At 46.8% G+C, this 27,931-nt stretch overlaps 1 protein-coding gene across 1 annotated transcript in view; it reads left to right on the forward strand.

Annotated features, from left to right (window-relative positions):
• Positions 1 to 27,931, forward strand: part of LOC140394656 (collagen alpha-1(XVIII) chain-like) — a 227,864-nt gene that overhangs the window by 171,547 nt on the left and 28,386 nt on the right. The window contains 8 exon segments of the mRNA XM_072481940.1: positions 7,658 to 7,693; positions 12,419 to 12,472; positions 16,797 to 16,871; positions 16,973 to 17,047; positions 20,977 to 21,025; positions 23,306 to 23,395; positions 24,837 to 24,880; positions 25,903 to 26,019. Of these exon segments, the coding sequence (XP_072338041.1) occupies positions 7,658 to 7,693; positions 12,419 to 12,472; positions 16,797 to 16,871; positions 16,973 to 17,047; positions 20,977 to 21,025; positions 23,306 to 23,395; positions 24,837 to 24,880; positions 25,903 to 26,019 (540 nt within the window).

The following is a 27,931-nucleotide window of genomic DNA, read 5'->3' on the forward strand; positions in this document are numbered from 1 at the left end:
GAGGTGCACGCCCGGCATCTGCTCTCTACCTGCCGGCAGCGCTCGGGGGAATCGCTCGACGAGTTTGTTGAGAAACTCACCGCGCTGGCCAGGGACTGTGACCATCAGGATGTGACAGGGGAAGTCCATATGAACCTGCACATCAGAGATTCTTTCGTGTCCGGCATCCGCTCGACCTACATCCGGCAGCGACTGCTCGAAAACAGGGCAAAAGACCTCCAGGAGACGCTAACGCTCGCCTCCTCGCTGGAGGTGGCCCGACATAACTTGGGTACATACACCTTGCTACTTCTGCGGGCAGGGCCAGCACCCACGCCCACGCTGCCCAGCCCGCTCCGCGATCTGCAGCGACTGCGGGAAGAAAGGGCACTTTGCGAGGGTCTGCCTGGCCAGACCCAGGGGCCAGAAAAACAAAGAACAGCCGGCCCGAAAATCAGGCTCTCAGGCCCGCAGGCCTCGCAATGCTGCTGCGCACCGACCCGACACGTCCTCTTCTGACGCGTCATCGGCCTCGTGCGAATCATGGGAGCGGCCATCTGGTCGGCGGCCATCTTCTCGACCCGACACGTGCGACCAACGGCAGCGGCCATTTTACGACTCCGACTACCCGCGACTGGGTGCGATCACCCTCGATCAAACTCGGCCAAAACACCTGCAGAACTCCATGATGCAGGTCCAGGTCAACGGGCACGACACTGCATGCCTCTTCGACTCCGGGAGCACGGAGAGCTTTATCCACCCTGAAACGGTAAGGCGCTGCTCCCTACGCACCCATCCCACATCCCAAACCATAGCCCTCGTATCTGGGTCCCACTCGGTACAAATCACGGGGTACTGTATTGCGGATCTCTCGATACAGGGTGCCAAATACACCCGTTTCAAATTTTATATCCTCCCTCACCTCTGTGCCCCCCTGCTGCTCGGACTGGATTTCCAGTGCAGCCACCGAAGCCTGACACTGAAGTTCGGCGGACCCTTGCCCCCCCTCACGGTGTGCTGCCTTGCGCCCCCTTAAGGAACTCCCTCTCCCCCGCAGCCTCAAGGCCCTCAAACGGTGCTTGGGGCTTTTCTCCTATTACGCCCAGTGGGTCCCCAAGTATGCGGACAAAGCCCGCCCATTCCTAAAGACCACCACTTTTCCCCTCTCGGCTGAGGCTCAATTGGCCTTCAACCGCATCAAGGCCGACATCATCAAGGCCGCCATGCACGCGGTGGACGAAACCATCCCTTTCCAGGTAGAGAGCGATGCATCAGACATCGCCTTGGGTGCTACCCTCAATCAAGGAGGCAGACCAGTAGCGTTCTTCTCCCGAACCTTCACCGCCTCCGAGATTCGACACTCTGCAGTCGAAAAGGACGCACAAGCCATTGTGGAGGCTGTGCGGCGCTGGAGACACTACCTCGCCGGTAGGAGGTTTACCCTCGTCACCGACCAACGGTCGGTCGCCTATATGTTCGATAACACGCAACGGGGCAAAATAAAAAACGATAAAATTTTGAGGTGGAGGATCGAACTCTCCACCTACACGTACGATATCAAGTATCGTCCAGGGGAGCTCAACGAGCCCCCAGATGCCCTGTCCCGCGGCACATGCGCCAACGCGCAGGAGGACCGCCTGCAAGCCATCCACAATGACCTCTGCCACCCGGGGGTTACCCGGCTCGTCCATTTCATCAAGTCCCGCAACCTACCTTACTCAACCAAGGAGGTCAAGGCCATGGTCAGGGCCTGCCAGGTCTGTGCGGAGTGCAAACTGCACTTCTATCGGCCAGACAAGGTTCGGCTCGTGAAGGCCTCTGGCCCCTTTGAGCGACTGAGCGTGGACTTCAAGGGGCCCCTCCCGTCCACCAACCGTTATGCCTATTTCCTCACCGTGATCGATGAGTTCTCCCGTTTCCCATTCGCCATTCCCTGCACCGACATGACCTCAGCCACGGTGATTAAGGCACTGCACAGCATCTTCACCCTGTTCGGTTTCCCTGCTTATATCCACAGCGACCGGGGTACATCGTTCATGAGCGATGAACTGCGTCAGTATCTGCTCAGCAAAGGCATCGCCTCGAGCAGAACGACCAGCTATAAACCACGGGGAAACGGGCAGGTGGAGAGGGAGGACGCGACAGTGTGGAAGGCTGTCCTTCTGGCCCTGCGGTCGAGAAATCTCCCAAACACCCGCTGGCAGGAGGTCCTACCCGATGCCCTACACTCCATTAGGTCACTCCTCTGCACGGCCACGAATGAGACCCCTCATGAGCGATTGTTTCTCTTCCCCAGGAAGTCTACCTCCGGGGTCTCGCTTCCACCTTGGCTGACGGCTCCGGGACCTATTCTTCTCCGGAGGCACGCGAGGAGCCATAAAACGGACCCCCTAGTTGAAAGGGTCCGACTGCTCCACGCCAACCCCAGTTACGCCTACGTGGAGTACTCCGACGGCAGGCAAGATACGGTTTCCCTCCGGGATCTGGCGCCCGCTGGATCCTCCACCACAGACGCCCCTTCCCGCGCCGCTCCCCTGCAGGACCCGTCGCCCCCTACAACACACCCCCTTCCGGCCCTACCACCCGTTGGTGAGCTCCTACCGTGCGCCCCCCCTTTACACACCCCGCCGGCGCCGGCTCCGCTACCCCCGGCCCTGCCTAGTTCCTCTGCCCCGACCCGGACCGAAGCTCCGACCGCTGTGCTCCCGGATGTGCCCTCAACCGGGACGTCCGTGCCCGCCGCACCACCACCCGAACTGAGGAGATCGAGGAGGACGATCCGGCCGCCGAGACGGATGGACCTATGATGGCACTTCACCCCCGCCGGACTCCTTTTTAAACGGGGTGAATGTGATGAACGGTTACTGCCTTATCATCATGTAAGGTGATGTCCACTTTAAGACCAGGCTTGGAACCCTGGGGACTCCGCCTCTGGCTCCGCCCATCTGGGAGCCATACATAAAGGCCTGCCTCATGTATAGCAGTCAGCTCTCGTCCAAATCTGTAGCATAGTTATTAGCCTAATAAAGCCTTCTTTACAGTTTAATCTCTAAGCATCATTATTGAGGGTACCTCAGGGTGGAGACTTTAATACCGTGCTGGACCCAGGGCTGGACAGATCGAGGTCCAGGACCGGAAGGAGGACGGCTGCAGCTAGGCTGCTGAAGGAATTTATGGTGCAGGGGGGAGGAGTAGATCCCTGGAGATTTAGTAGACCTAGGAGGAAGGAGTTTTCGTTTTTCTCCTCTGTACATAAAGTATTTTCACGAATAGATTTTTTTGTTTTGGGAAGGGCACTGATCCCAAAGGTGACGGGGATGGAGTACACGGCTATAGCCATCTCGGATCATGCTTCACACTGGGTGGACCTGGAGATAGGGGAAGAAAAACAACAGCTTCCACCCTGGAGAATGGACATGGGATTATTGGCAGATGAGGGGGTGTGTTTAACGGTGAGGGGGTGTATTGAAAGGTACTTGGAACTTAATGATAATGGGGAGGTACAGGTGGGAGTGGTCTGGGAGGCACTGAAGGCAGTGGTTAGAGGGGAGCTGATATCTATTCGGGCACATAAAGGAAATCAGGAGGGTAGGGAAAGGGAGCGGTTGTTGAAAGAACTTCTGAGGGTGGACAGACAATACGCGGAGGCACCGGAGGAGGGACTATACAGGAAAAGGCAAAGGCTACATGTAGAATTTGACTTGTTGACTACGGGTAAGGCAGAGGCACAATGGAGGAAGGCACAGGGTGTACAGTACAAATATGGGGAGAAGGCGAGTAGGTTGTTGGCCCACCAATTGAGGAAAAGGGGAGCACCGAGGGAGATAGGGGGGGTGAGAGATGCGGAGGGAGAGATGGAGCGGGGAGCGGAGAGAGTGAATGGAGTGTTCAAGGCATTTTATGGAAGATTATATGAAGCGCAGCCCCCGGACGGGAAGGAGAGAATGATGTGCTTTCTGGATCAGCTGGAATTTCCTAAGGTGGAGGAGCAGGAGAGAGTGGGGCTGGGAGCACAGATTGAGACGGAGAAAGTAGTGAAAGGGATTGGGAGCATGCAGGCGGGGAAGGCCCCGGGACCAGACGGATTCCCAGTTGAATTCTATAAGAAATATTTGGACTTGCTGGCCCCGCTACTGATGAGAACCTTTAATGAGGCGAGGGAAAGGGGGCAGCTGCCCCCGACTATGTCAGAGGCAACGATATCGCTCCTCCTAAAGAAGGAAAAAGACCCGCTGCAATGCGGGTCATACAGGCCCATTTCCCTCCTGAATGTGGATGCTAAGATTCTGGCCAAGGTAATGGCAATGAGGATAGAGGATTGTGTCCCTGGGGTGGTCCATGAGGACCAAACTGGGTTTGTGAAGGGGAGACAGCTAAATACAAATATACGGAGGCTGCTAGGGGTAATGATGATGCCCCCACCAGAGGGGGAAGTGGAGATAGTGGTGGCGATGGATGCCGAGAAAGCATTTGATAGAGTGGAGTGGGATTATTTGTGGGAGGTGTTGAGGAGATTTGGCTTTGGGGACGGGTATATCAGGTGGGTACAGTTGCTGTATAGGGCCCCGATGGCGAGCGTGGTCACAAATGGACGGGGGTCTGACTATTTTCGGCTCCATAGAGGGACGAGGCAGGGATGTCCTCTGTCCCCGTTATTGTTTGCATTGGCGATTGAACCCCTGGCCATAGCACTGAGGGGTTCCAGGAAGTGGAGGGGAGTACTTGGGGGGGAGAAGAACACCATGTATCTCTGTATGCGGATGATTTGTTGCTATATGTGGCGGACCCGGCGGAGGGGATGCCAGAGATAATGCGGATACTTGGGGAGTTTGGGGATTTTTCAGGGTATAAACTGAACATGGGGAAAAGTGAGTTGTTTGTGGTGCATCCAGGGGAGCAGAGCAGGGAAATAGAGGATTTACCGTTGAGGAAGATAACCAGGGACTTCCGGTACCTGGGGATCCAGATAGCCAAGAATTGGGGTACATTGCATAGGCTAAATTTAACGCGGTTGGTGGAACAGATGGAGGAGGATTTCAAGAGATGGGACATGGTGTCCCTGTCATTGGCAGGTAGGGTGCAGGCGGTTAAAATGGTGGTCCTCCCGAGATTCCTTTTTGTGTTCCAGTGCCTCCCGGTGATGATCACGAAGGCTTTTTTCAAAAGAATTGAGAAGAGCATTATGAGTTTTGTGTGGGCTGGGAAGATCCCGAGAGTGAGGCGGGGATTCTTGCAGCGTAGTAGGGACAGGGGGGGGGCTGGCACTACCGAGCCTAAGTGAGTACTACTGGGCCGCCAATGTTTCAATGGTGTGTAAGTGGATGGGAGAAGGGGAGGGAGCGGCGTGGATGAGATTGGAGAGGGCGTCCTGCAGGGGGACTAGCCTGCAAGCAATGGTGACGGCGCCGTTGCCGTTCTCACCAAAGAAATACACCACAAGCCTGGTGGTGGTGGCTACATTGAAAATTTGGGGGCAGTGGAGACGGCATAGGGGAGGGACGGGAGCTTCGGTGCGGTCCCCGATAAGAAACAATCATAGGTTCGTTCCGGGGAGAATGGATGGGGGATTTGGAGCATGGCAAAGAGCTGGGGTAGTACAACTAAGAGATCTATTTGTAGATGGGACGTTTGCGAGTCTGGGAGCGCTGACGGAGAAATATGGGTTGCCCCAAGGGAATGCATTTCGGTATATGCAATTGAGGGCTTTTGCGAGGCAACAGGTGAGGGAATTCCCGCAGCTCCCGACGCAGGAAGTGCAGGATAGAGTGATCTCAGAGACATGGGTGGGGGACGGTAAGGTGGCGGACATATACAGGGAGATGAGGGACGAGGGGGAGATCATGGTAGATGAGCTGAAAGGGAATTGGGAAGAAGAACTGGGGGAGGAGATTGAGGAGGGGCTGTGGGCTGATGCCCTACGTAGGGTAAACTCATTGTCCTCGTGTGCCAGGTTAAGCCTGATACAATTTAAGGTGCTACACAGGGCGCATATGACTGGAGCACGGCTTAGTAAATTTTTTTGGGTAGAGGATAGGTGTGCGAGATGCTCGAGAGGCCCAGCGAATCACACCCACATGTTTTGTGGTCATGCCCGACACTACAGGGGTTCTGGGTGGGGGTGGCAAGGGTGCTTTCGAAGGTGGTGGGGGTCCGTGTCGAACCAAGCTGGGGGTTGGCTATATTTGGGGTTGCAGAAGAGCCGGGAGTGCAGGAGGCGAGAGAGGCTGACGTGTTGACCTTTGCGTCCCTTGTAGCCCGGCGCAGGATATTGTTAATGTGGAAGGAAGCCAAACCCCCGGGTGTGGAGACCTGGATAAACGACATGGCAGGGTTTATAAAGTTAGAATGAATTAAGTTCGTGTTAAGGGGTTCGGCTCAGGGGTTCACCAGGCGGTGGCAACCGTTCGTCGACTACCTCACAGAAAGATAGAGGGAATGGAAAAGAAGTAGACAACAGCAGCAACCCAGGGGGGAGGGGCGGGGGGGAAGGTGGGGGGGGAGGAATCGGACGGACTCTCAGGTTATATATTGTATATGTATAAGTATTTGGTATATGTAATTGTATATTGGATTGTTGGATTGTATTTTTGGAGAGTATTTATTTTGGACAAGGCAGTTGCCATTTAGTTTTGTTTTTGTTTATATATTACTTATTTATTTGTTTAAAACTGGCCACAGTTATTTATATTGCTTTATTGTTGTGTAAAAGAAACACTACATATTGTTATGTTTGGCCAAAAAACTTGAATAAAATATATTTTTTTTAAAAAAGAAAGGGAGAACCAGAGGACACCATCTCAGACTAAAGGGACGATCCTTTAAAGCAGAGATGAGGAGTAATTTCTTCAGACACAGGGTGGTGAATCTTTGCCGCAGAAGGCTGTGGAGTCCAAATCACTGAGTGTCTTTAATACAGAGATGGATAGGTTCTTGATTAATAAGGGGATCAGGTGTTATGGGGAGAAGGCAGGAGAATGGGGATGAGAAAATATCAGCCATGATTGAATGGCGGAGCAGACTCGATGGGCCGAGTGGCCTAATTCTGCTCCTATGTCTTATGGTCTTATGGGAGAGCAGTTAGGGATGGGATACAAATGCTGGCCCAGCCTGCTACGGCCACATCCTGTAAATGTAAGAAAAATGAAATTCTCTGCTGCTTGGTCAGCCCATCGGATGTTGTCTAAACATTGTGCTACAGCCACCTTCTTTATTCTCTCGTGGGATGCAGGCATTACTCTCTCAGCCAGCATTTGTTCCCCATCCCTGATTGGTTGAATGCAGAGCAATGGCTTCACAGCCCATGTTTCCCCCATCCAAGGGCAGTACGGTGGCGCAGTGGTTAGCCCTGCTGCCTCACGGCGCCGAGATCCCAGGTTCGATCCCGGCACTGGGTCACTGTCCGTGTGGAGTTTACACATTTTCCCCGTGTTTGCGTAGTTTTCACCCCCACAACCCAAAAGATATGCAGGCTAGGTGGATTGGCCATGCTTAATTGCCCCTTAATTGGAAAAAATTAATTGGGTACTCTAAATTTATAAAACAAAAAGTTTCCCCCATCCACAATTTACCATTAGTTCTCACCTAGTTCTCCGTAGGGGAAAAGTAAACAGTGGCACTAAAAATCGGCTTTACGGTTGACCTGCTTCGAGTCTAAAGCTTTGTTGAATTTTTCCTGCAGGGTGATCCTGGCATTCCGGGACCCATGGGCCCAGAGGTAAGGTTACTGCCATCAGGAATTTACATCATCTCCTGATTCCCATCGGCATGGTTCAACTGACATTTGGCACCACATTGTCTACCCTACACTAGTTTCAGTCTGCTGCATGTGATAGGTTAAGATATCCGCCTGTTTAATGGCTTGAGGTGACTTTGCCTTATAGTCCATCAGAGAATGACCATTCACCAACTTTAGGACAATATGCTGTGTAAGACTTGGTTCAACATCTTTGACTCCAGAGTCACAATGAGCTGACATCGTGGGATCCCCTTGTACTGGGCAGGATACACTTTGCAACCCAATTTTAAACACTGGGGCATAGTTCCAGACTGTGTTGATATATTGTAAGAAGTCTTCCAACACCAGGTTAAAGTCAAACAGGTTTGTTTGGAGTCACGAGGTTTTGGAGAGTAACTCCTTCATCAGGTGAGTCGCGCTCCAAAGACATTTTTTAAAAGTGAGTCACGCTCCGAAAGCTAGTGACTGCAAACAAACCTGTTGGACTTTACTGGTGTAGTAAGGCTTCTTACTGTGCTCACCCCAGTCCAACGCCGGCATCTCCACATCGTGTTGATACAGGGGCAGCACGGTAGCCTTGTGGATAGCACAATTGCTTCACAGCTCCAGGGTCCCAGGTTCGATTCCGGCTTGGGTCACTGTCTGTGCGGAGTCTGCACATCCTCCCCGTGTCTGCGTGGGTTTCCTCCGGGTGCTCCGGTTTCCTCCCACAGTCCAAAGATGTGCAGGTTAGGTGGATTGGCCATGATAAATTGCCCTTAGTATCCAAAATTGCCCTTCGTGTTGGGTGGGGTTACTGGGTTATGGGGATAGGATGGCGGTGTTGACCTTGGGTAGAGTGCTCTTTCCAAAAGCCGGTGCAGACTCGATGGGCCGAATGGCCTCCTTCTGCACTGTAAATTCGATGATAAATGGGTATGTGTGTGTGGATGAGTGTTTCCTGTATCTGACTGAGAGGTCAGTGACCAATGCTGAACGGAGCTTCCTAACACTTCCCAGCTCAGACTGGATGAAAGGACCTCTTCTTGCAGAATTACACATAAGGACACAAGAAATAGGTGCAGGAGCAGACCATTCGGCCCCTCGAGCCCACTCCACCATTCAATACGATCATGGCTGGTCATCTGCCTCAGCCCCACTTTCATGCCCAAGTCCCCATATTCCTCAATTCCGTGAGGGAACTGTTGTCTGTCCTGGTGTAAATGTATTCAAGGGAACATCGATAACCCTCTGGGGTAGAGAATTCCAAATACTCACAGCCCTTTGTGTGAAATAATTTCATCTCGGTCCTAAATGATTATCCCCTTATCCTGAGGTTGTCCCCGTGTTCCAGATTCCCCAGTCAGTAGAAACAACCTCTCAGTTTGCACCCTGTCAAACCGCTTCAGAATCTCTTGTGCTTCAATGAGATCACCTCTCACTTTTCTAAACTCCAGAGAATAAAAACTCAATTTACACAGCCCCTCATACCATATAAATTACATCACAGGAGGCCATTAAGCCCTTCAAAGCTACCCTGGTGCTCTCTCTGTAGCTGGAGCTATCCACTCTTATATGTACTTTTTTTCAATACAGTCCTCCTTCTTGGAAATAGTTATTGAACTGTGGAAGGAATTCGAGAGAGCATTGATAGAATATCTGTTAACACTCATCCCTTATCAAAATCTTGAGTCAGCTCCAATTGTACTGACAATCAAATAGATCCCTCTCAACACCCCCACTATCCATTCCTCTTTGTTTACATAAGAACTAGGAGCAGGAGTCGGCAATTCAGCCCCTCAAATCTACTGTGCCATTAAATACGATCATGGCCAATCTAATTTTGGCCTCATCTCCACCATCTTGCCCGCTCCCCATAGCCCTTCATCCCGCTACTGAAAAAAAAAATCTGTCCATCTCCTTAAATATATTTAGAGTTCCGCCGTCCACTGCACTGTGGGGTAGAGAATTTCACAGATTCACAACCCTTTGAGTGAAGTAATTCTTCCTTATTCCTGTTTAATCTGTCACCCCTTAACCTAAAACTATAGCCTCTCATTCTAGAAAGTGTTATGACCCCCAGGGCTAGTGCATGGTCAATTCCAGCCCCACTTGACCCGGAGTCGCAACACCGGTGAAATTAGATTTTATATTAGTGCCCGTGGCTTTGGTTGAGTTAAATTGACCACAATCACCAGGTTTGTAAATTTAAACACACATACCTTTTATTATTAACAGTAATTATAATTAAATAGGCAGAAAATTATAACTGGCTATCCATTATCTGATTCCCAACACCATTCCCCCCCACCTGACTTTTTAACTCTTCCCCCCTCTATACACACACACAAGCAACACAGGAAAAAGGGTGGTTGAGAGGTAAAGAAAATATGAACAAAATAAAATGATAAGGATTTTAAAAAATATATATAATTACAGTGTTCAATTATTTGTTTTCCAATTAAGGGGCAATTTAGCATGACCAATCCACCTACCCTGCACATCTTTGTAGGTTGTGAGGGTGAGATCCACGCATATACAGGGAGAGTGTGCAAACTCTACACGGCCAGTGACCCAGGGCTGGGATCGAACCTGGGACCTTGGCACCGTGAGGCAGCAGTGCTAACCACTGCACCACCGTGCCGCCCTAATAAGGATCTTTAATCCCGATGGATATCTTCCAGTTAGTTTCTTTCTCAAGAGTAGGCCTTCAGTTGGGTACTTTAGTTTCCTTCAGCTTGTAATGATCTTCACTGCCAATTCACAGAGACAGGCAACTGGCAGCAGAGAGAGGGAGAAAACACAGCTCCTCTTCCTTCGAGGGTCTAGAGGCTTCTGGCTTGTTCTCTCCGGGGAAAAAACCACCTGGGAGGAACCATTCACTGACTTCATGCATTCACTGAATGCATGAATGAGAGCATTTATGCTGCTCATGGTTGCCAGTACAGCAGGCACACCATTGAAACATTAACTTCCTTGAGGAGACTCTCTGAGTCAGACCCAATTCACAATCAGGCAGAACACTGTCCCTGGCCAACCCACTGGTTGCCAGTTAATTGAAACAAATTCCTCCAAAATTGGTTCCTAAAATTCACTTGGCGCCGACGAGTCTAGTTCTCCTCTCCAAAATACAAAACCTAGGAGCACACTGTCCTGGCAAGCACCCTTCTGCTTAAAGGCACATTCCGAATATGTGTCCACAGACCGAAAATAATAAATTAAATGAATGGGAACAAAGGAAATAACGAGGAAGGACTCTTACAAGTGCAACAAGGGGAAACATCCGCTCCACGTTTACCCTGTCAATCCCCTTCAGCATCATATATGCCTCTATTAGATCTCCTCTCATTCTTCTAAACTCCAGCAAGTATAGACCTAAAATCTTTCTTCATAAGACAATCCTTCATCCCTGTTCTCTACTCCACTCCTAGTGCCAGTTTTATGCCTTTGATTCATCTCCTCTTCTGAAACAGCTACCTCCTTACTGAACTGAGTGTCCCAGATAGCTCTTTGTGTGTGTGTGTGCTTGTGAATGGTCCCACTCAAGGGAGGAAACGAGTATTGACGTAAACCATAAAGAGGCCATTCAGCCCCTCAAGACCATCATGCCATTCCAATGGATCGTGACTGATCAGTAATGAACTCCATTTATTGGTGGAGAGAGAATCAAATTAATGTTTCGTGACTGGATGACTCTTCGTCAAGCATCATTCAGAATGAAAACGTTAGTTCCCATCTCTCTCCACAGATGCTGTCAGACCTGCTGGGATTTTCTAGCATTTTCTGTTTTTGTTTCAGATTCCAACATTCGCAGTAATTTGCTTTTATCCATTTATTGGTGCCTTTGTTCTTTATTCCCTGATATTCCCCCTCTCCCCTTTACCCAATAAAAATCTGTCTAGCTCAGTCTTGAAAATGGAATTGATCCCCAACATCCTCAGACTTTGGGAAGGGGGGGTTTGGAGACAGAGTTCCAGATTCCACCATCTTTTGTGCTTTGTTGATGTCATAGAATCCCTACAGTCAGGAAGGAGGTTATTCAGCCCCTTAAGTCTACACCGGCCTTCCATAAGATTACCCTACCTAGGCCCGTAACCCCACTTAACTGTTGGACATTAAAGGGCAATTTAGCATGGCCAGTCCACCTAACTTGCACACCTTTGGACTGTGGGATCAAGTTAAAATGCCATTCCCAGGGCTGACAATGCACTCCAGCCCCTGTGGTGCCCACCAATCACGGAAAGCCTCATACATGCCGGTAAACGCCACGTGCTCCCTCTCCAGGGACACCCAGGCACAAACGTAGCTACGGAATACTGACAGCCAGTACAATCTAACAATCCCTGATATGGCCTACCATCTGGACATGTTAATGGCCACTTTGGGCCTAGTTCAAGAGCAGAGCCACGAGGAGGCCTTCTAATCTGCTCCACCCCCAAACCTCCCAGCACTGAATGACTAATGATCAGGATGGTGAAGGCACAGCCCCTTCTTACCTCCGTGCTATAACATTTCCCCGATTAGAATCATGCTGCTCATGGTTGCCAGCACAGCAGGGACACCATTGCAACATTAATATCCTTGAGGAGACTCTCTGGCTGAACAGTCAGACCAAATTCACACCCAGCAGTGTTTCAAACCAAGCCCAGTGTCTGCGGCTGCTCCAAGCTGATCTCTGGAACTGTGATTTTTTTTCATTCACTGTCTCTGCTTTTCTTTTCACAGGGCATCTCGGGGTACCCTGGTCGTAAAGGTGAAATCGGGTTGCCAGGACGACCGGTGAGGATTGTTATTATTCCAGAATTTTTGTTTTAAAAAGATTTGGGGGGCAGCACGGTGGCGCAGTGGTTAGCACTGCTGCCTCATACGTCGAGGACCCAGGTTCGATCCCGGCTCTGGTTCTCTGTCCGTCTGGAGTTTGCACATTCTCCCCGTGTTTGCATGGGTCTCACCCCACAACCCAAAGATGTGCTGGCTAGGTGCAATGGCCACGCTAAATTGCTCTTTATTTTAAATTTATTATATATTTTTATTTTTATTAAAGGCATTTTCACATATATTGAAAGCAAAGCGAAACAACATCAACACACAACACAGAGCTTTTGTTGCTTAAAGTTCTTTTGCGATTAAAATCAGTGATTTTAAAAAGTCCGATTTTTGGACAACAAACACTTTTTGGAAAGTAATTAAGCCCAGCATAATTAACCCTATGCTTGACATTGAAACAGGAGGAGGTTATTCAGCCCCTCAACCCTGTCCAGCCATTCAATTAGATCATCGCTGATCTGTACCTTAACTCTAGCCACTCGCCTGTTTTAAATGTGCAAATGAAAGGGCAATCAATTAATATTGAAATGATATTAATATTAAAATTCTCAGGTGAGCCTGAATCTGAGAGAAGAACAGACAAGTTCTGACAGAGGGTCCATCTCTGAGACATTGGGGAAGTTTTGCCGAGATGACAAGTCTCCACCACTGGTTGTAGAGCTGTGAGAGACCGGAGTCATCCTGGGTTGGCCTGCCAGTCATACATACCAGTCAGTCAGTTGAGAAGTCACCGGAAACCATACCACAGGATCAGAACCCCGGGGGAGGGGGGGACCCTGGACCCGGGGACGACGACCCTGGACCCTGGAGGCCAAACAGAGTCCTGCGGTTCATTTGCTCATCAGCATCACTGGCTCGGTGGTGGCTGCTTCTGGAATGACACCCACCAAAGTTGCGTGGCGACCCAGGGCAGCGGTAATTAATGGTGAGGGGTATTTGAGGTTGTGGGCCATGGCGGTGGGGGGTGCTCTCAACACGTGTCTCCCCCCACCCAAACATCCAGATACTGAGTCCCTCGATAAAGCATTGAGTGCCTTTGAACAAGAGAGACCACAAGCAACCCGCACAGGGTTGCATGTCATGTTCCCTGCATGGTTCGGCCCAGTGGCGGACCTACATTTTTGGGGCCCTGAAGCTTGAACTGCTATGGGGGCCCCTTTGCAACCAGCAACGAGGTCTGGGTAACCACTGTTATCTTCTTCAATGGGGTTGTTCCACGACAGGTCACAAATTTTTTAAACATTTAACCACTACGTCTCAGATTTTGATAAAAATTGCTGTACTGGATTATCTCACATGTCAAAGTCACTGGTGTGGATACAAATTTCCTATGCTTTATAGTTTTCGAGTTATGGGGGGATGAAAATTAGGGAAATGTTATATACATACATGATGCATCATAGAATGATGAAATAAAACGTAGAAAAAAACCACAGTCAATATAATCTTTTATTTTAGAAACCTATGAGAATACATACTACATGAAGCACATTTTACAAAATACTCTTTTTTTTTTTCTGTTTTTTCTAGCAACATATTCACGTACAGTTTTGTCATATGGGAGCTTCCTTGCAATGTCATTTTCTAGAAACAATATGCATAAAGAATTTAAGTGCTCTTCAGTCATGGGCGACCGAAATTTGTTCTTTATAAAGGATAGCTTTGAAAAATTCCTTTCTGCTTCACAGCTCGTGATAGGCATTGTCAAGTACAGCTTAAGCGCAGTAGTAATATTGGGGAACACTTCAATTAGGTGTTGCTCACAAATAAGCTGAAGAACTTCTGCTCATTGCATTTTAGATGGTGTGTTTTCTTCTGTGTGCTGGGATTTCCTAAAGTGCAAATATTCTTTGAACTGATAACACTCGTTTACTAATTTGTGGTCCATATCATCTTTGTAATACGATATTATAAGTTTAATACTGTCCTCATCAATTTCAGAATTGTTCACCAATTCTGAGAGGAACTTGAACCTTATCGCAATCTGCTCATATGGGTCAATCCTCTTGTGTAACTGGTTTATCAAGCAGTCATAGAGTTGATATAGAACTTCTATCCTAAATTTGTCAGCTCCTCTCAGAGAAGCAATACCACTTGTTCCATCTGAAAATTTCCTTGTAACAATGCGTTTGGAAGTATCAGAATAACTTGAGGTGATATCTTCACACAAATCGTTTGCTTCTGATTCATAGTGTGCAATCCTCTCAAACTTTGGGATTGTTGAAATATATACAACAAAAAATTAATCACTATTGTCACATGCTTTGAAAGGAAAAATTTTTAGGTCTACTTTCTGAGAAATGTTTTTTTAAAAACCCAATCTCAGAAAGTAAAGTGCCAGTTTTTAAGATTTATAATAAATAAGCTAAATAGGCTAAACTAGGCTATGTTCAAGCTAGCCTACACTAGGCTAGACTAAGTTAGGCAAGACTAGGCCACTAAAACTCATCGGCTAAGGTAATGTAACAATTTTACCATTATTTGAACACTTTTCATAATAAACACCTGTAACTTAACACAAATTCACCCTTTTATTACTTTTTCATAAATACTTGTAATATAGTATTAGCCTAGGCTATGCGGTCGTAGCCTACCTTCCGTTCACCTCTTCATAAAAACAATAGGCTTAGGCTAATCTAACACTATTTCACCTTTATTACTTGCCTTACTTTTCTAAATATAACATTTATTTTTAAGTAGGGGTAATTAAAATATTGTATCCTTATGAACACTTTATTGAAAAAAAATCTTGTCCAGATCGTTATCACAAGTGCTATCACGTTGAAAATTCACATTGGCATTGTGATTGCCTTTTCAACGGCTCCCCTTTTTTGTTACGACACGTCATCTACAGTTTGTATTTCTGTCATAAATGTTAATCGTGTTTTAAATTATTTATAATTATTTTATGTTAAATATAATTAGAATGAAACATCCTTAATTTGAATTTTTTTGTTTACGGCTAGCCTACGTGATATTTTAATAACCTTTTAATTTTTATTTTAACTATTATTTTGTATTGAATTACACTATTATTAATATTATTATTTTTTAAAAACCCCTTCTCATACAGTAGACCCCAAAATTTTAAGCAATGTGGACTAAAGTCGCTTCTGGGGTCCCTCCGGGATTAGGGGCCCTGAAGCTTAAGCTTCATTAGTTTCACAGTAGATCTGCCCCTAATTCGGCCAGCATCCACTACTGAGTTAATATAAGTAATGGTGTGCAGAGGTCCTTAAGTGGGTGTTAATTGCCCCCTGATGGCCTCAGTTGGTGGTGGGGTGGGAAGGCCAGCCACAGTGCTTCCCGTCACTGACTTAGTTTTTTTGGGAGGGAAAGAAGGTGGGAGGAGTAGTGAGCTGCCCCCTCTGGCACAGTGGTAAGCACTGCTGCCTCCCAGGGACCCGGGTTCAATTCCAGCCTTGGGTGACTGTGTGGAGTTTGCACATTCTCCCCGTGTTTGCGTGGGTTTCATAGATTATCATAGAATTTACAGTGCAGATAAGCTGAGGGTATTCCAGTTCTCCGGATGTTCCAGTTTCCTCCCACAGTCCAAATCTGTGGAGGCTAGATAGGGTTATTGGGGATAAGGCGGGGGAGTGGACCTATGTAGGGTCTCTTTTGGAGGGTCTGCAAACCCGATGGGCCAAATGGCCTCCTTCTGCACTGTAGGAATTCTATGGATTCAAGCTTCTCATCAAGAAGAGCATGAAATGCTACACATTATTTCTGCCTTTCTCTCTCAGCAGTTAGTCTCTTGAACTAATCCCTTTCTTTCTGTTTCCTGCTACATTGCCAAAAGGGAATAGGAACGGGACGAGTAAAAAAACAGGAAGATGTGGCGAGAGAAGGTGTGTCGAGTAGAATGAAAAACAGCTGCCATTCAAAAACAAAAAACACCAGGGTAAAACCAAAAGATGCAAAGAACAGGGAACAGAATGGGGCAGGAATCACACTTGGAAGGTGTTGGACTCACTGTTCAGTCTGGAATGTTGTAAATTCCTAATCAAAAGGCGAGGTGCCGTCCCTCAACCTTCGTTGAACTTCACTGGAACACTGCAGCAGGTCGAGGGCAGAGATATCAGTGTGAGAGCAAGGTGGAGAATTAAAATGGCTGGCAGCTGGGGACCATACTCTTGGACTGACCGTTCTTGTTCTGTTTCGAGAGTACTTTTTTCCTCTCGGATTTTTATGATCTCGGCCTGTTGACAAGGATTAGCGACTGTGCGCCCTTTTCTGCCCACCCAATGTCTAACCCCCTTCCTCTCACTTGCAGGGTCGACCTGGCATAAATGGACTGAAAGGTGAAAAAGGAGAGCCAGGAGATTTCAGTAGTAGTTTTGGGTTCCGGGTGAGTGTTGTCTCCACTGAAGCCATACCTGTTTTATTTGGTATGTTTTATTATGGCTTCACATATGATGTGCTTCTTCTTTTTCTCCTACTGTTTATTAGAATACTCCGGGGCCACCTGGCCCTCCAGGACCCCCTGGACCACCTGGTATAGCAGTGCCTGCCTTTAATGATAATGTAAGTGTGCAAAGTACTTGAGACAAAGGGGGGAAAATGAAATGTGGAGCGAGAGTCGCTGATTTACTGAATACATTTAAGAAGGAAATAGATACATTTCCAGACTCTAAAGGTGTTTTACAACAACAACAAAATAAACAATGTACATGAAAGTATGGGGAGAGTGTGGTGTTGAGAGAAAGGATCAGTTATGATCATGTTGAATGGTGGAGCAGGCTCATAGGGCCGAATGTCTACTCCTGCTTCAATGATCCTATTTAAACATGTCTGGATTGGTTCCAGTATATCTTCCTTATCGCCCTTCCTCAGAAATACTGCTACTGTCTGGTGTCGCCGGGTGGTGCAGTAGTTAGCACTGCTGCCTCACAGCGCTGAGGACTCGAGTTTGATCCTGGCCCCGGGTCACTGTCTGTGTGGAGTTTGCACATTCTCCCCCTGTGTCTGCGTGGGTCTCACCCCCACAACCCAAAGATGTGCAGGGTAGGTGGATTGACCACAATAAATTGCCCCTTAATTGGAAAAAAATGGATTGTGCAATTTATTATTTTTTAAATTATGTATTTTAATTAAAACTTATTCGAACAGTTACAAAACACAAATAATCTGGGGAACATGCTCCTCAACTCACAGTTTTACAGTCTGTACAGGTTTTTCCCCATTTTCACCCGCGTCCCCCCCTGTCATAATATCCACTCACGTTTATAATGAGATGCAGACAAGCAGTGATTGACACACAGGATAACCAATGAACACACACGACACATAACAACCAACCACCAGACAGGACACCACCACTATAAAGCACACAGGGCAGTAAGACTCTCCCTCTCTCTACAGGACACAGCTACTGAGATAGTAAGAGTGCACAAGCCAGTGAGCACTATCACCATGAGGTAGAGAGTTAGTCTGGTCAAGCCAGTAGGAGGTTATCAGTTAGATTGATAGAGTGTCAACTCACAACAGACTATGTACAGCAATCAGGAAGTTCAATAAAACAGTGTTGGACCATCTCCTGTGTCAGAAGCCTGTTTCTAGTTTCACTGCATCCAGTTGCAGTCAACATTGAACCAACTTACACATCACCCCTGCGATAAACAAATTGGGTAATTTACATTTTTAAAAATAAAATAATACTCCCCATCCCAGTTGACAAGAACCCCCTCCCCTCCCCCACCCAAATTTCCAGCTCTCCATACTGTGCCAAACCCACCAGGTGTGAAGGTCAATTGTGTCCAAGATGGCTGCCGGGAAGCCGAGAACACTGATGTGTTGGGTGCTCTGCTAAACAGACGAACCAACACGATTGCGGATGGTACAACTCAGTTTTATTACTAAAACATATTTACAGTGGTAAACTGGTTACTGTGGTTCGATCATAACCCTTGAATCTGTGGACCTATTCCTAACACTATCTTGGAGTGGCACTCAGCACATGGTGGATGTCTGAGTGGCTTGCTGTGAGCTCTGTGCCCTGAGCTGTCTCCTGTTGGAATGAGCGGGAAGTGTCATGTTCCCCGTTTTATAGTGTGTATGCTCTTGCCTGTGATTGGCTGTGCTGTTGTGTGTGTATTGATTGGTCTGTTGATCTGTCCATCAGTATGTATGTATGTTTACACCATGATGTTTACCTGAATATCATGACAAACACGTCACTGCAGGAATTTCACTCAACCCATTTTTAGTCGATCCCAAGCCATTCGGTGAAGTATGAAACCAAACACTTTTGTAGGTTTATTTACAAAACACATCATTGCAAATGTTTGCTTCCTACCTATTACTTCGTGTCCCAGAAGGCTCTCTTTATAAATACTCTGGGTACCTATTTAAGCACTACCCTTCACCAGTGTATCTTAACATTATTAACACCCTGTTAACATAACAGATTGCAAACATGAGAAAGGGTTTTGATTGAGTAAGTAGTAGTTGTTTCCACCGGTCGGAGGATCAACAACCAGAGGTTGCAATATTAACATAATTGGCAACAGACTCTTGGACAACATGTGAAGAGATTAATTTTTTAACACAGCGAGTTATGATCTGGAATGTACTGCCTGAAAGAGGGCTGGAAGCAGATTCAATAGGAACTTTCAAAAGTGAACTGGGTATATACTTGAAAAAGAGAAATGTGCTGGGCTCTGGGGCAGAAGAGGAGGCCTGGGATAAAATTAGAAAGCTCTTACAATGTGTCGGCACAGGCACGCGCAATGGTCCTACTGAGCTATATGATGCTGTGAAGCAGGAGAGGGTGTTGCCTCCCAGGTATTTTGAAAGAGGCAGAAGATTAAAAACTGGGAACAGGATTTTCCGTCAATCCCGCCAATGGGATTTTCCAGTACCGTTGATGCGACCCCAAAGCAGCAGAGAGTACGAACAATGGGAAACCTCATTGACAGCGGCGGGACCAGAAGATCCCATCACCAACCAATGGTGGGCCGCTTCCACCGCCACAAAAATGGGTGGGGGAAAGTCCCGCCCTGGACTTCATCACAACGCACAATTTAGTGCACGTGGCAGGTCTGTCTTTATTTTGAGAAACTTATGGGCGATTAAATTAAATTAAGATTGACTTTCTCCAGTCACGTTGCTTTCATGCCTCAACTTTGTTTCATTTGTGTAGCACCGATATCCCAAAGCACTTTGCAGCCAATAAAAAGAAAGAAGAGAACAACTTGCATTTATATAGCGCCTTTCACTGCCACCTCAAAGCACTTTACAGTCAAGTACTTAGTACAATCACTGTTGTAATGCAGGAAACATGATAGACAGTTGTTCACAGCAAGCTCCCACAAATAGCAATGCAATAACGATCAGGTAATCTGTTTCTTGAGGGATAAATATTGACCAGCACTCTGGGAGAACCACCTACTCTTTGGGTAGTGCCAGTGAAGGGGATCTTTTACATTCCCTGGCAGGGCAGATAGGGCCTCAGCTTAATGTCCCATCTGAAAGACGGCACCTCCGGGAGTGGTGGCCTGCATTTTGTGCTCAAGCCTCTTGGGCACGGCATGTGCCTCCTTTCGACAGGGAGAGGTAATATAAAATGAGGAATAACATTCTTAAAGGGGTGCAGGAGCAGAGGGATAAAAGCAAATTACTGCGGATGCTGGAATCTGAAACCAAAAGAAAAAATGCTGAAAATCTCAGCAGGTCTGGCAGCATCTGTAAGGAGAGAAAAAAAGCTAACTATTCGAGCCCAGATGATCCTTTGCAGGACAGGTGGAGGGAGTAGTTGATAAAGCAGATAGTATTCTGGGCTTTATTAATAGGGGCATAGAGTACAAGTGCAAGGAGGTTATGCTGAACGCATGCAAGACACTCGTTAGGCCTCAGCTGGAATATCGTGTTACGTTCTGGATATGAATGCATTGAAGAGAGTTCGGAAGAGATTTACAAGAGTGGTTCCTAGGGTGAGAAACTTCAATTCTGAAGATAGATTGGAGAGGTTGGGACTGTTCTCTTTGGACAGGAGAAGGCCAAGGGGAGATTTGTTAGAGATGTTCAAAATCATGAAGGGGCTGGACAGAGTAGATGGGGAGAAATTGTTCCCCTTCGTAAAAGGAGCGAGAAGGAGAGGACACCGATTTAAAGTGATTTGCAAAATAAGCAAATGTGATGTGAGAAAAAACTTTTTCACACAGCGAGGGTTCGGGTCTCGAATGCACTGTCTGGAAGTGTGGTGGAGGCAGGTTCATTAAATTATTCAAGAGGGCATTAGATGATTATTTGAAAAGAAACAATGCGCAGGAGTACGGGGAAAAGGCAGGAGAATGGCACCATGTCATGATGCTCTTTTGCAGAGCATGAATGGCCTCCTTCCGCCCCAAGACATTTCCATGATTCTGTGACCCAGGCTCACAGTCAGAAAATGAGAACGGAGATTTTAGTCTTGTTGCGGACCTTGACTCACATTTTCCCCGCCTTTTCTTCAGGTGTTCGGGAGCGCAGCCGCTGGCTACCCTGGAAGTCTTGGATCACCAGGTAGGCTTTTGGGGATATTTGTTTTGCCTTTTTCCTTATCCCGTAACTGCTACAGTTTATCCCTTGTAAGGCTTTGCACCCGGATGCTTAATTCTGCCGGGAATGCAGGGGAAACCTTGACCTTCTGTGAGGGTAAAGGTGAAGTACCTGGGCTTTTATCTGGCTGGAGTGACACAAAGCCCAACTTGAAACGAAATGGCCCATTCCTGTATTCTAAGATGGCTGTCAAGGCAGATGTTATGGGTCCGGACCGGAATCCCAATGTTGGTTAAGGTCCCAGATTAAAACGCAACTATTTGCTTTTGGTAAAACTGTGAGGAAATGTTTCTGCACCACAGGAGTGATAATACTGACCAGTAGACAGCTTTCATATTAAAATAAACTTTAATTTGAACACAGAATTAGCACATTAACAACAAAGAAATAGCGTTATAGTTAACAGGCACAACATCTGAACTTGTACCCTGTGCCTTGATTTGTTTGCCCGGCTCAAACTGTTACAATATTACCTTAGCTCTCTATCTGCAAACAGGTAAAATGGTTTTTAGTATCTATTAGCAAAACACTTCCCCTGATCACTGATTATCTCACTTTTAATCACACCTCTAGCAGACATACTGTCTGGATGCATTCCATCCTCGGTTTTAATAATACTGCAAAAATATAAAGTATTTTTTTATATTTCTTATATTCATCACACAGGACATCTTTGGCATTTATTCTGTGTGTTTAATAGCAAGAATCTTCAATCCAAGATTCTGCTTCCAATCTGTTCAAGTGCTTCTAAACAAGTGCGATTAAAATCCAGAAGGGGAAATATAATAAATCTCGGGAATTGACTAAAGTTCCATTAAAAGGTCTACCAGTAATTTCCCAAGTTTTATTGTTTATTTCCTTCTGGGAAAACAGATTGTGCTAGTTTTAGCTCATTGTGTTCTTAATTTAGACCTTTACTCTTCCTGATAATCCTGTATTGAGCTCAAAATATCAATTATGGATCCTAACTATTTTATTCCAGGAACGCAGAACACCATTTTGATCCATCTGTCTGACCCCAGAGCTATCTTCAGCTGCCCAAGCTCTGCTATGTGTTATGACTGGGGCCCATAAACTTTACAAAAGAAATTCAAAGTCTCAGTTGTTAACTGAACAAAAGTACACCACAGGTTTTCACTGTTTAAATAAAAACATTTACTGCGCCAAAATTAAACAAAACAAGTACTACTAATTCAACATCATATATATATTTCATAAACCCTTAGATTTTAAACCAGAAAATATAATTGATCACTTCCCATTCTGTTTGCAATCCCATCCTATATTTCCCTCCCACCACCAAGCCCTTTTTATGCTCTTGAAGGTTCTTTCACTTCTCCTGCTATCAAATCAGGTTGTGCCACAGCTATCAGGAAGTCACTTTAATTATCCACAATATTCCTGCTGTCTTCTGAGGTATGAGATTTATTGGGGTTCTTCCACTAATATTCAACCAGGAAACCCTCCAGTTTGCTTTAAGACCTCACAATTGTGGATACCCCAACTGGAGGACAGGCTTCACAGCCGCCTTGCTTAGTGTTCTGCAGCTCCTAGCAGAGCTTTCTCTTTCTTTCTCTCTGTTTCCCAGCTGCTCTGGTTCCAGGAGTAAAAGTGCTTGGATCTGGGCCAAAACACACAGATAAACCTAACGCTAAAGGTACTTTGTTGGATAGCTTATCTCCTTAGCTATGTGGCATACCTGGAATGTTCCCAACAGAAATGTAAATTTATTAAATGTTAACCTAGCCCTTTGATCTGAAAAGTATATGCTTTCAGATCGCCTGTTGTTTATTCTTTGCTTTCAAACCTTTCTTTGATTGTGTGCATGAATATTTGAAGCCCCTCGCAAAGACAACTGTAGACATCTCAAATGTTTTCACATTTCCACTTCACTTCTTTGTGTCAACATGGACCATCCTTCGAATAGTAATTATCTTAAGAGTGCTTAGCAATTTCTGAAACCCAGGTTTTTTCCATGTGTTAGGGTTTACACCCCAACCTAAAAATTATCCTTAAACCCAATGAAAATTTAAATTTGGCATTCTTATAATGCACGAATCACATTTCACATTGATTGACTTCAGACTATTCTAAATGGAACTGGAATATGCCTCTATGTGTTAATAATAATAATCGCTTATTGTTGTAAGTAGGCTTCAATGAAGTTAAGGGAATGTCCCTGAATTTTGCAACATAGTCTTATAATCCCACCACTATGAATATTTTTCCTGTTGCTTCATATAGGTCCTAAAGGAGACCGTGGCAGCCCAGGATATGCAGGTCATCCAGGAGAGAAAGGAGAAGTAGGTAGCCCTGGACCTCCTGGCGCACCAGGTAAGTAGTATATGGGGGTTGTGAGGGGGGGGGGAAGGGGGGGCAGGAGTGGGATTTGGGGTGTGGGTGGGTGATGTCCAGAGGTGGCAGCAGAGACTCAGTACACAGTTTTAGAAATAAGCTACTGAGTTGTAAAGTGAAACCTCCGATTCCATTTTGGGAAAATGTTGTTCAAAGACAAATCAACTCTAATCAGGAGGGCGGAGAGGGAACCTTCAGGTTTTAGATTTTGTAGCATGCGAGAAACTCTCTGTTCAACTAGCTCTCGACTGTGATCTTATACTGGGTCCTTCTCCTCCATGTGTCTAGCTTTCCAGACATAAAAACCTGGCAGGCATCTATTGAATATGCCCAACACCACTCAGTTCAAGGGCAGTTGGGGATGGGCAATAAATGCTGCCCAGCATCCCGTGAATATATTTTAAAAACACCACAATGGCTGTCACGTCACGACTGGATAATCCCCCCTCAGCTTCCTACCCCAGCGGCCATCAATCTCCTAGGAGAAAAACCCAGGGTCGTTATGGGACAAACACATAACCTGCCAAATTGCCCCTCCGACCTACCTCTGATAATCAAACCTAGTCCAGATCTCACAGATAAAATGTGGCCTGCAACAGATCGTCTGTACAACCCCTATTGTAGTCTAGCCTTTTTTAATATCCATTTATGGAATGTGAGCAGCGCTGGCTAGGTCAGCATTTGCTGCCCATCCCTAATTGCCCCTTGAGAAGGTGATGATGAGCCGTCGTCTTGAAGCGCTGCAGTCCATATGGTCTACGGATACCTGCAGTGCTGTTAAGGAGGGAATTCCAGGATTTTGACCCAGTGACAGAGAAGGAACAGCGATATATTTCCAAGTCAGGATGGTGAGTGACTTGGAGGGGAGCTTCCAGGTTGTGGGGTTCCCATGTATGTGCTGCCCTTGTCCTTCTTGATGGCAGTGGTCATAGTTTGGAAGGTGCTGTCGAAGGAGCCTAGGTGAGAAAGACCATAAGACATAGGAGCAGAATTAGGCCATTCGGCCCATCTAGTCTTCTCTGCCATTCAATCATGGCTAATATTTTTCTCATCCCCATTCTCCTGCCTTCTCCCCATAACCCCTGATCCTCTTATTAATCAAGAAGGTCCTGCAGTGCATCTTGTAGATGATACACATGGCTGCTACTGTGTGTCAGTGGTGGCGGAAGTGAATGTTGAAGGTGATAGCAGAAGATTTAAGAATAGAGAGGAAGTACTGAGAACAGTTTCATAGCCCTGTGTGTTCAGTAGTCCTTGTGTAGAGATACTGAGGCTTCAGTTTGATGGGACTTGCCTTTGCCACAGAGCAGTGAAGTTGTGACATTGCTTTGTGAATGCCTCAGTCCATTATTCATACTTTTTCCAGAAGATACTGTTGAACCTTAACCAGCACTGATGCCTCTTTGCTCTTCTGTTCCAGGAACCATCCCATACGATTTGTATGACTTCACCTCCTCAGTCAGAGTAAGTAACCTCCTTAGCTCGCTGTCTTGGTCATGAGATTGCCCTTGGGTGGTGGGAACTCCTGGCATGTAACAGACAACCTATCCTCGACCAACTCTCTCTCCTTATAAAGAGTTCCTGTGCATGAGAATTTACAACCTCTGGCAATTTCTCTCCATTCCCGAAGTATATTTGGATAGGGCGTTTACAAAGTCATCGATTCTAATTATTTCCGAATGGAGTTATTGGCATTGCTAGCCCTCCTGGGGTTCATCCTATTGGCCAACAGAGAGCCCGCGTACTTTCCCATTAGCCGACAAAGACAGTGTGCAACGTGAATAGCCATGCTGATTGGCGACAGAATGAGGGAATGGGGTGGGTGATGGCGGGTGGTCATACAAACAAATAACAAAGTAAAGGACAGCACAGGAACAGGCCCTTCGGCCCTCCAAGCCTGCACCGACCATGCTGCCTGTTTAAACTAAACTCTTCTACACTTCCTGGATCCGTATCCCTCTATTCCCATCCTATTCATGTATTTGTCAAGATGCCCCTTAAACGTCACTATCGTCCCTGCTTCCACCACCTCCTCTGGCAGCGAGTTCCAGGCACCCTCTGTGTAAACACTACACTCTGTGTACCCTCATGTGACATAACTACCCAAAATCCGACCGACCAGTGGTGGCAACCCGAAGCGCTACCCGCTCAGCATTGCCACCATCAGGGATGGAGCTGTAGTGGGCAGCGCAGTGGGTTAGCCTTGCAGCCTTACGACGCCAAGGTCCCAGGTTCGATCCCGGCTCTGGGTCACTGTCCGTGTGAAGTTAGCACATTCTCCCCGTGTTTGCGTGGGTTTCGCTCCCACAACCCAAAAATGAACATGCTAAATTGCCCCTTAATTGGAAAAAATGAATTGGGTACTCTAAATATTAAAAAAAAGGGGGGAAAAAAGGAATGGAGCGGTACTGCTCCCTATAAAGGATGTGGCTTTTGGATTTTAATTTTTTACATTTTCTGCTTTCTGTTTTCTCCCTTTCTGACAGAAAGAGAAAGGCGATCCGGGTGACGTGGGACAGAAAGGCGAGAAGGGGACACCAGGAGATGGCTATGGTTCAGGTATAGCAGGGCCATCTGGGCCCCCCGGCCGACCAGGACTTCAGGTAAGAATCTCTTGAGGTCACAAAGGAGTGCCAGAAAAAAAAAGGACTTTCTTTCATCCGAACTTCCAGAATGTTCCCTAATTTCCAGGTTTCGGATTGGCAGAATTTCATCCCAGATATTTGCCCCTTTCCTCACAATTCATGCTGGCATTGATGGGGCAAGAGGGTGACATAGTGATAATGTTACTGGACTAGTTATCCAGGGCCCAGGTTACTGCTCTGGGGACACAGGTGGGTTCAAATTTCCACCACAGCAGCTAGTGAAACTTAAAATCAATTAATAAAGTCTGGAATTGAGAGTTAGTCTCAGTCACGATGATCATGAAGTTATTATAAATTATCATAAAAACCCATCTGGTTCACTAATGTCCTTTAGGGAACGAAATCTGCTGTCCTTACCTGGTCTGGGCCCACATGTGACTCCAGACACACAGCAATGTGGTTGACTCTGAAATACCGAGCGAGACACTCAGTTCAAGGGCAATTAGGGATGAGAAACAAATGCTGGCCTTGCCAGTGAGGCCCATATTCCAAGAAATACTTTTTGCCACTGTTTAACCGTGCCATTTGATGGTGTGTTTGTGTCATGGAGTTGGGGGGTGCTGCTGTAGTGGGAGCCAGTGCCTTCAGGGAAGAAGGCAAGAAATAACCTCGGGGAAATACCAAGAGGGAAAAAACATCTGCATTTATATAATGCCATTCACAATATCTGGAAGCCCGAACGTGCCTTGAAGCCAATGAAGTGTAGTTACTGTTGGATCCCTGGGATGCAGGAGTTGTCTTATGAGGAAAGGTTAAGCAGGTTGGATCTGTGCTCATTGGAGTTTAGAAAAATGAAACATTTAAACATGCCTGATTTTACAAGTGGCCAATTTTAATCTGAAAATTTCAAAACTTGTCAATTTCTGTTCGGTAATGATGTTAACAGACAGAACCGAGGCAGTTTCTGAGGAGGGGGCTTGACAGGGACATTGAAAGGATGTTTCACTTGATGGGAGGAAGTAGAACAAAAGGACATAGTTTATAAATAAGGGGTCACCTATTAAACTTAGAGATGAGAAGAGCATCTTTCTCTCAGTGTATCGTGAACCTTTGGAACTCTCTGCCCCAGAGAGCAGTGGAAGGAGGAGTGTCAATGAATATTTTTAAGGTCGAGGTAGATCCTTGACTAACAAGCGAGTCAAAGGTTATAGAATCTCTAGCATGCAAAAGGAGGCCATTTGGCCAAATGGATCTGTGTCAGCCCTCCGAAAGAGCACCCTCCTTGGGCACACTCCCCTGCCCTGTAACCCAGTAATCCCACCTAACCGTTGGACACTAAGGAGCAATTTAGCATGGCCAATCCATCTAATGGCACATCTTTGGACTGCGGAAGGAAGCCGGAGCACCCGGAGGAAACCCACGCAGACACTGGGAGACCGACACAGTCACCCAAGGTCTGAATTGAACCCAGGTCGCTGGCGCTGTGAGGCAACAGTGCTAATCACTGTGCCATATTAGTTTAGTCTGGCACTTGTTGCCTTCCTGGGAAATGGGTTCATAGAATTATCGTAGAATTTACAGTGCAGAAGGAGGCTATTCAGCCCATCGAGTCTGCACCGGCCCTTATAAAGAGCACCCCACTCAAACCTACGTATCTACCCTATCCCCGTAATCCAGTAACCTCCATTTAACCTTTTTGGACACTAAGGGCAATTTAGCATGGCTAATCCACCTAACCCGCACATCTTTGGACTGTGGGAGGAAACCGGAGCACCCGGAGGAAACCCACGCAGACATGGGGAGAGCGTGCAGACTCCACACAGACAGTGACCCAGCCGGGAATCGAACCTTGGACCCTGAAGCTGCGAAGCAACTGTGCTAACCACTATGCTGCCGTGCAGCCTATACTGCTCACACTAAACCTCTGTTA

Source organism: Scyliorhinus torazame, chromosome 2 (assembly GCF_047496885.1).
Source record: "Scyliorhinus torazame isolate Kashiwa2021f chromosome 2, sScyTor2.1, whole genome shotgun sequence".
NCBI lineage: Eukaryota > Metazoa > Chordata > Chondrichthyes > Carcharhiniformes > Scyliorhinidae > Scyliorhinus > Scyliorhinus torazame.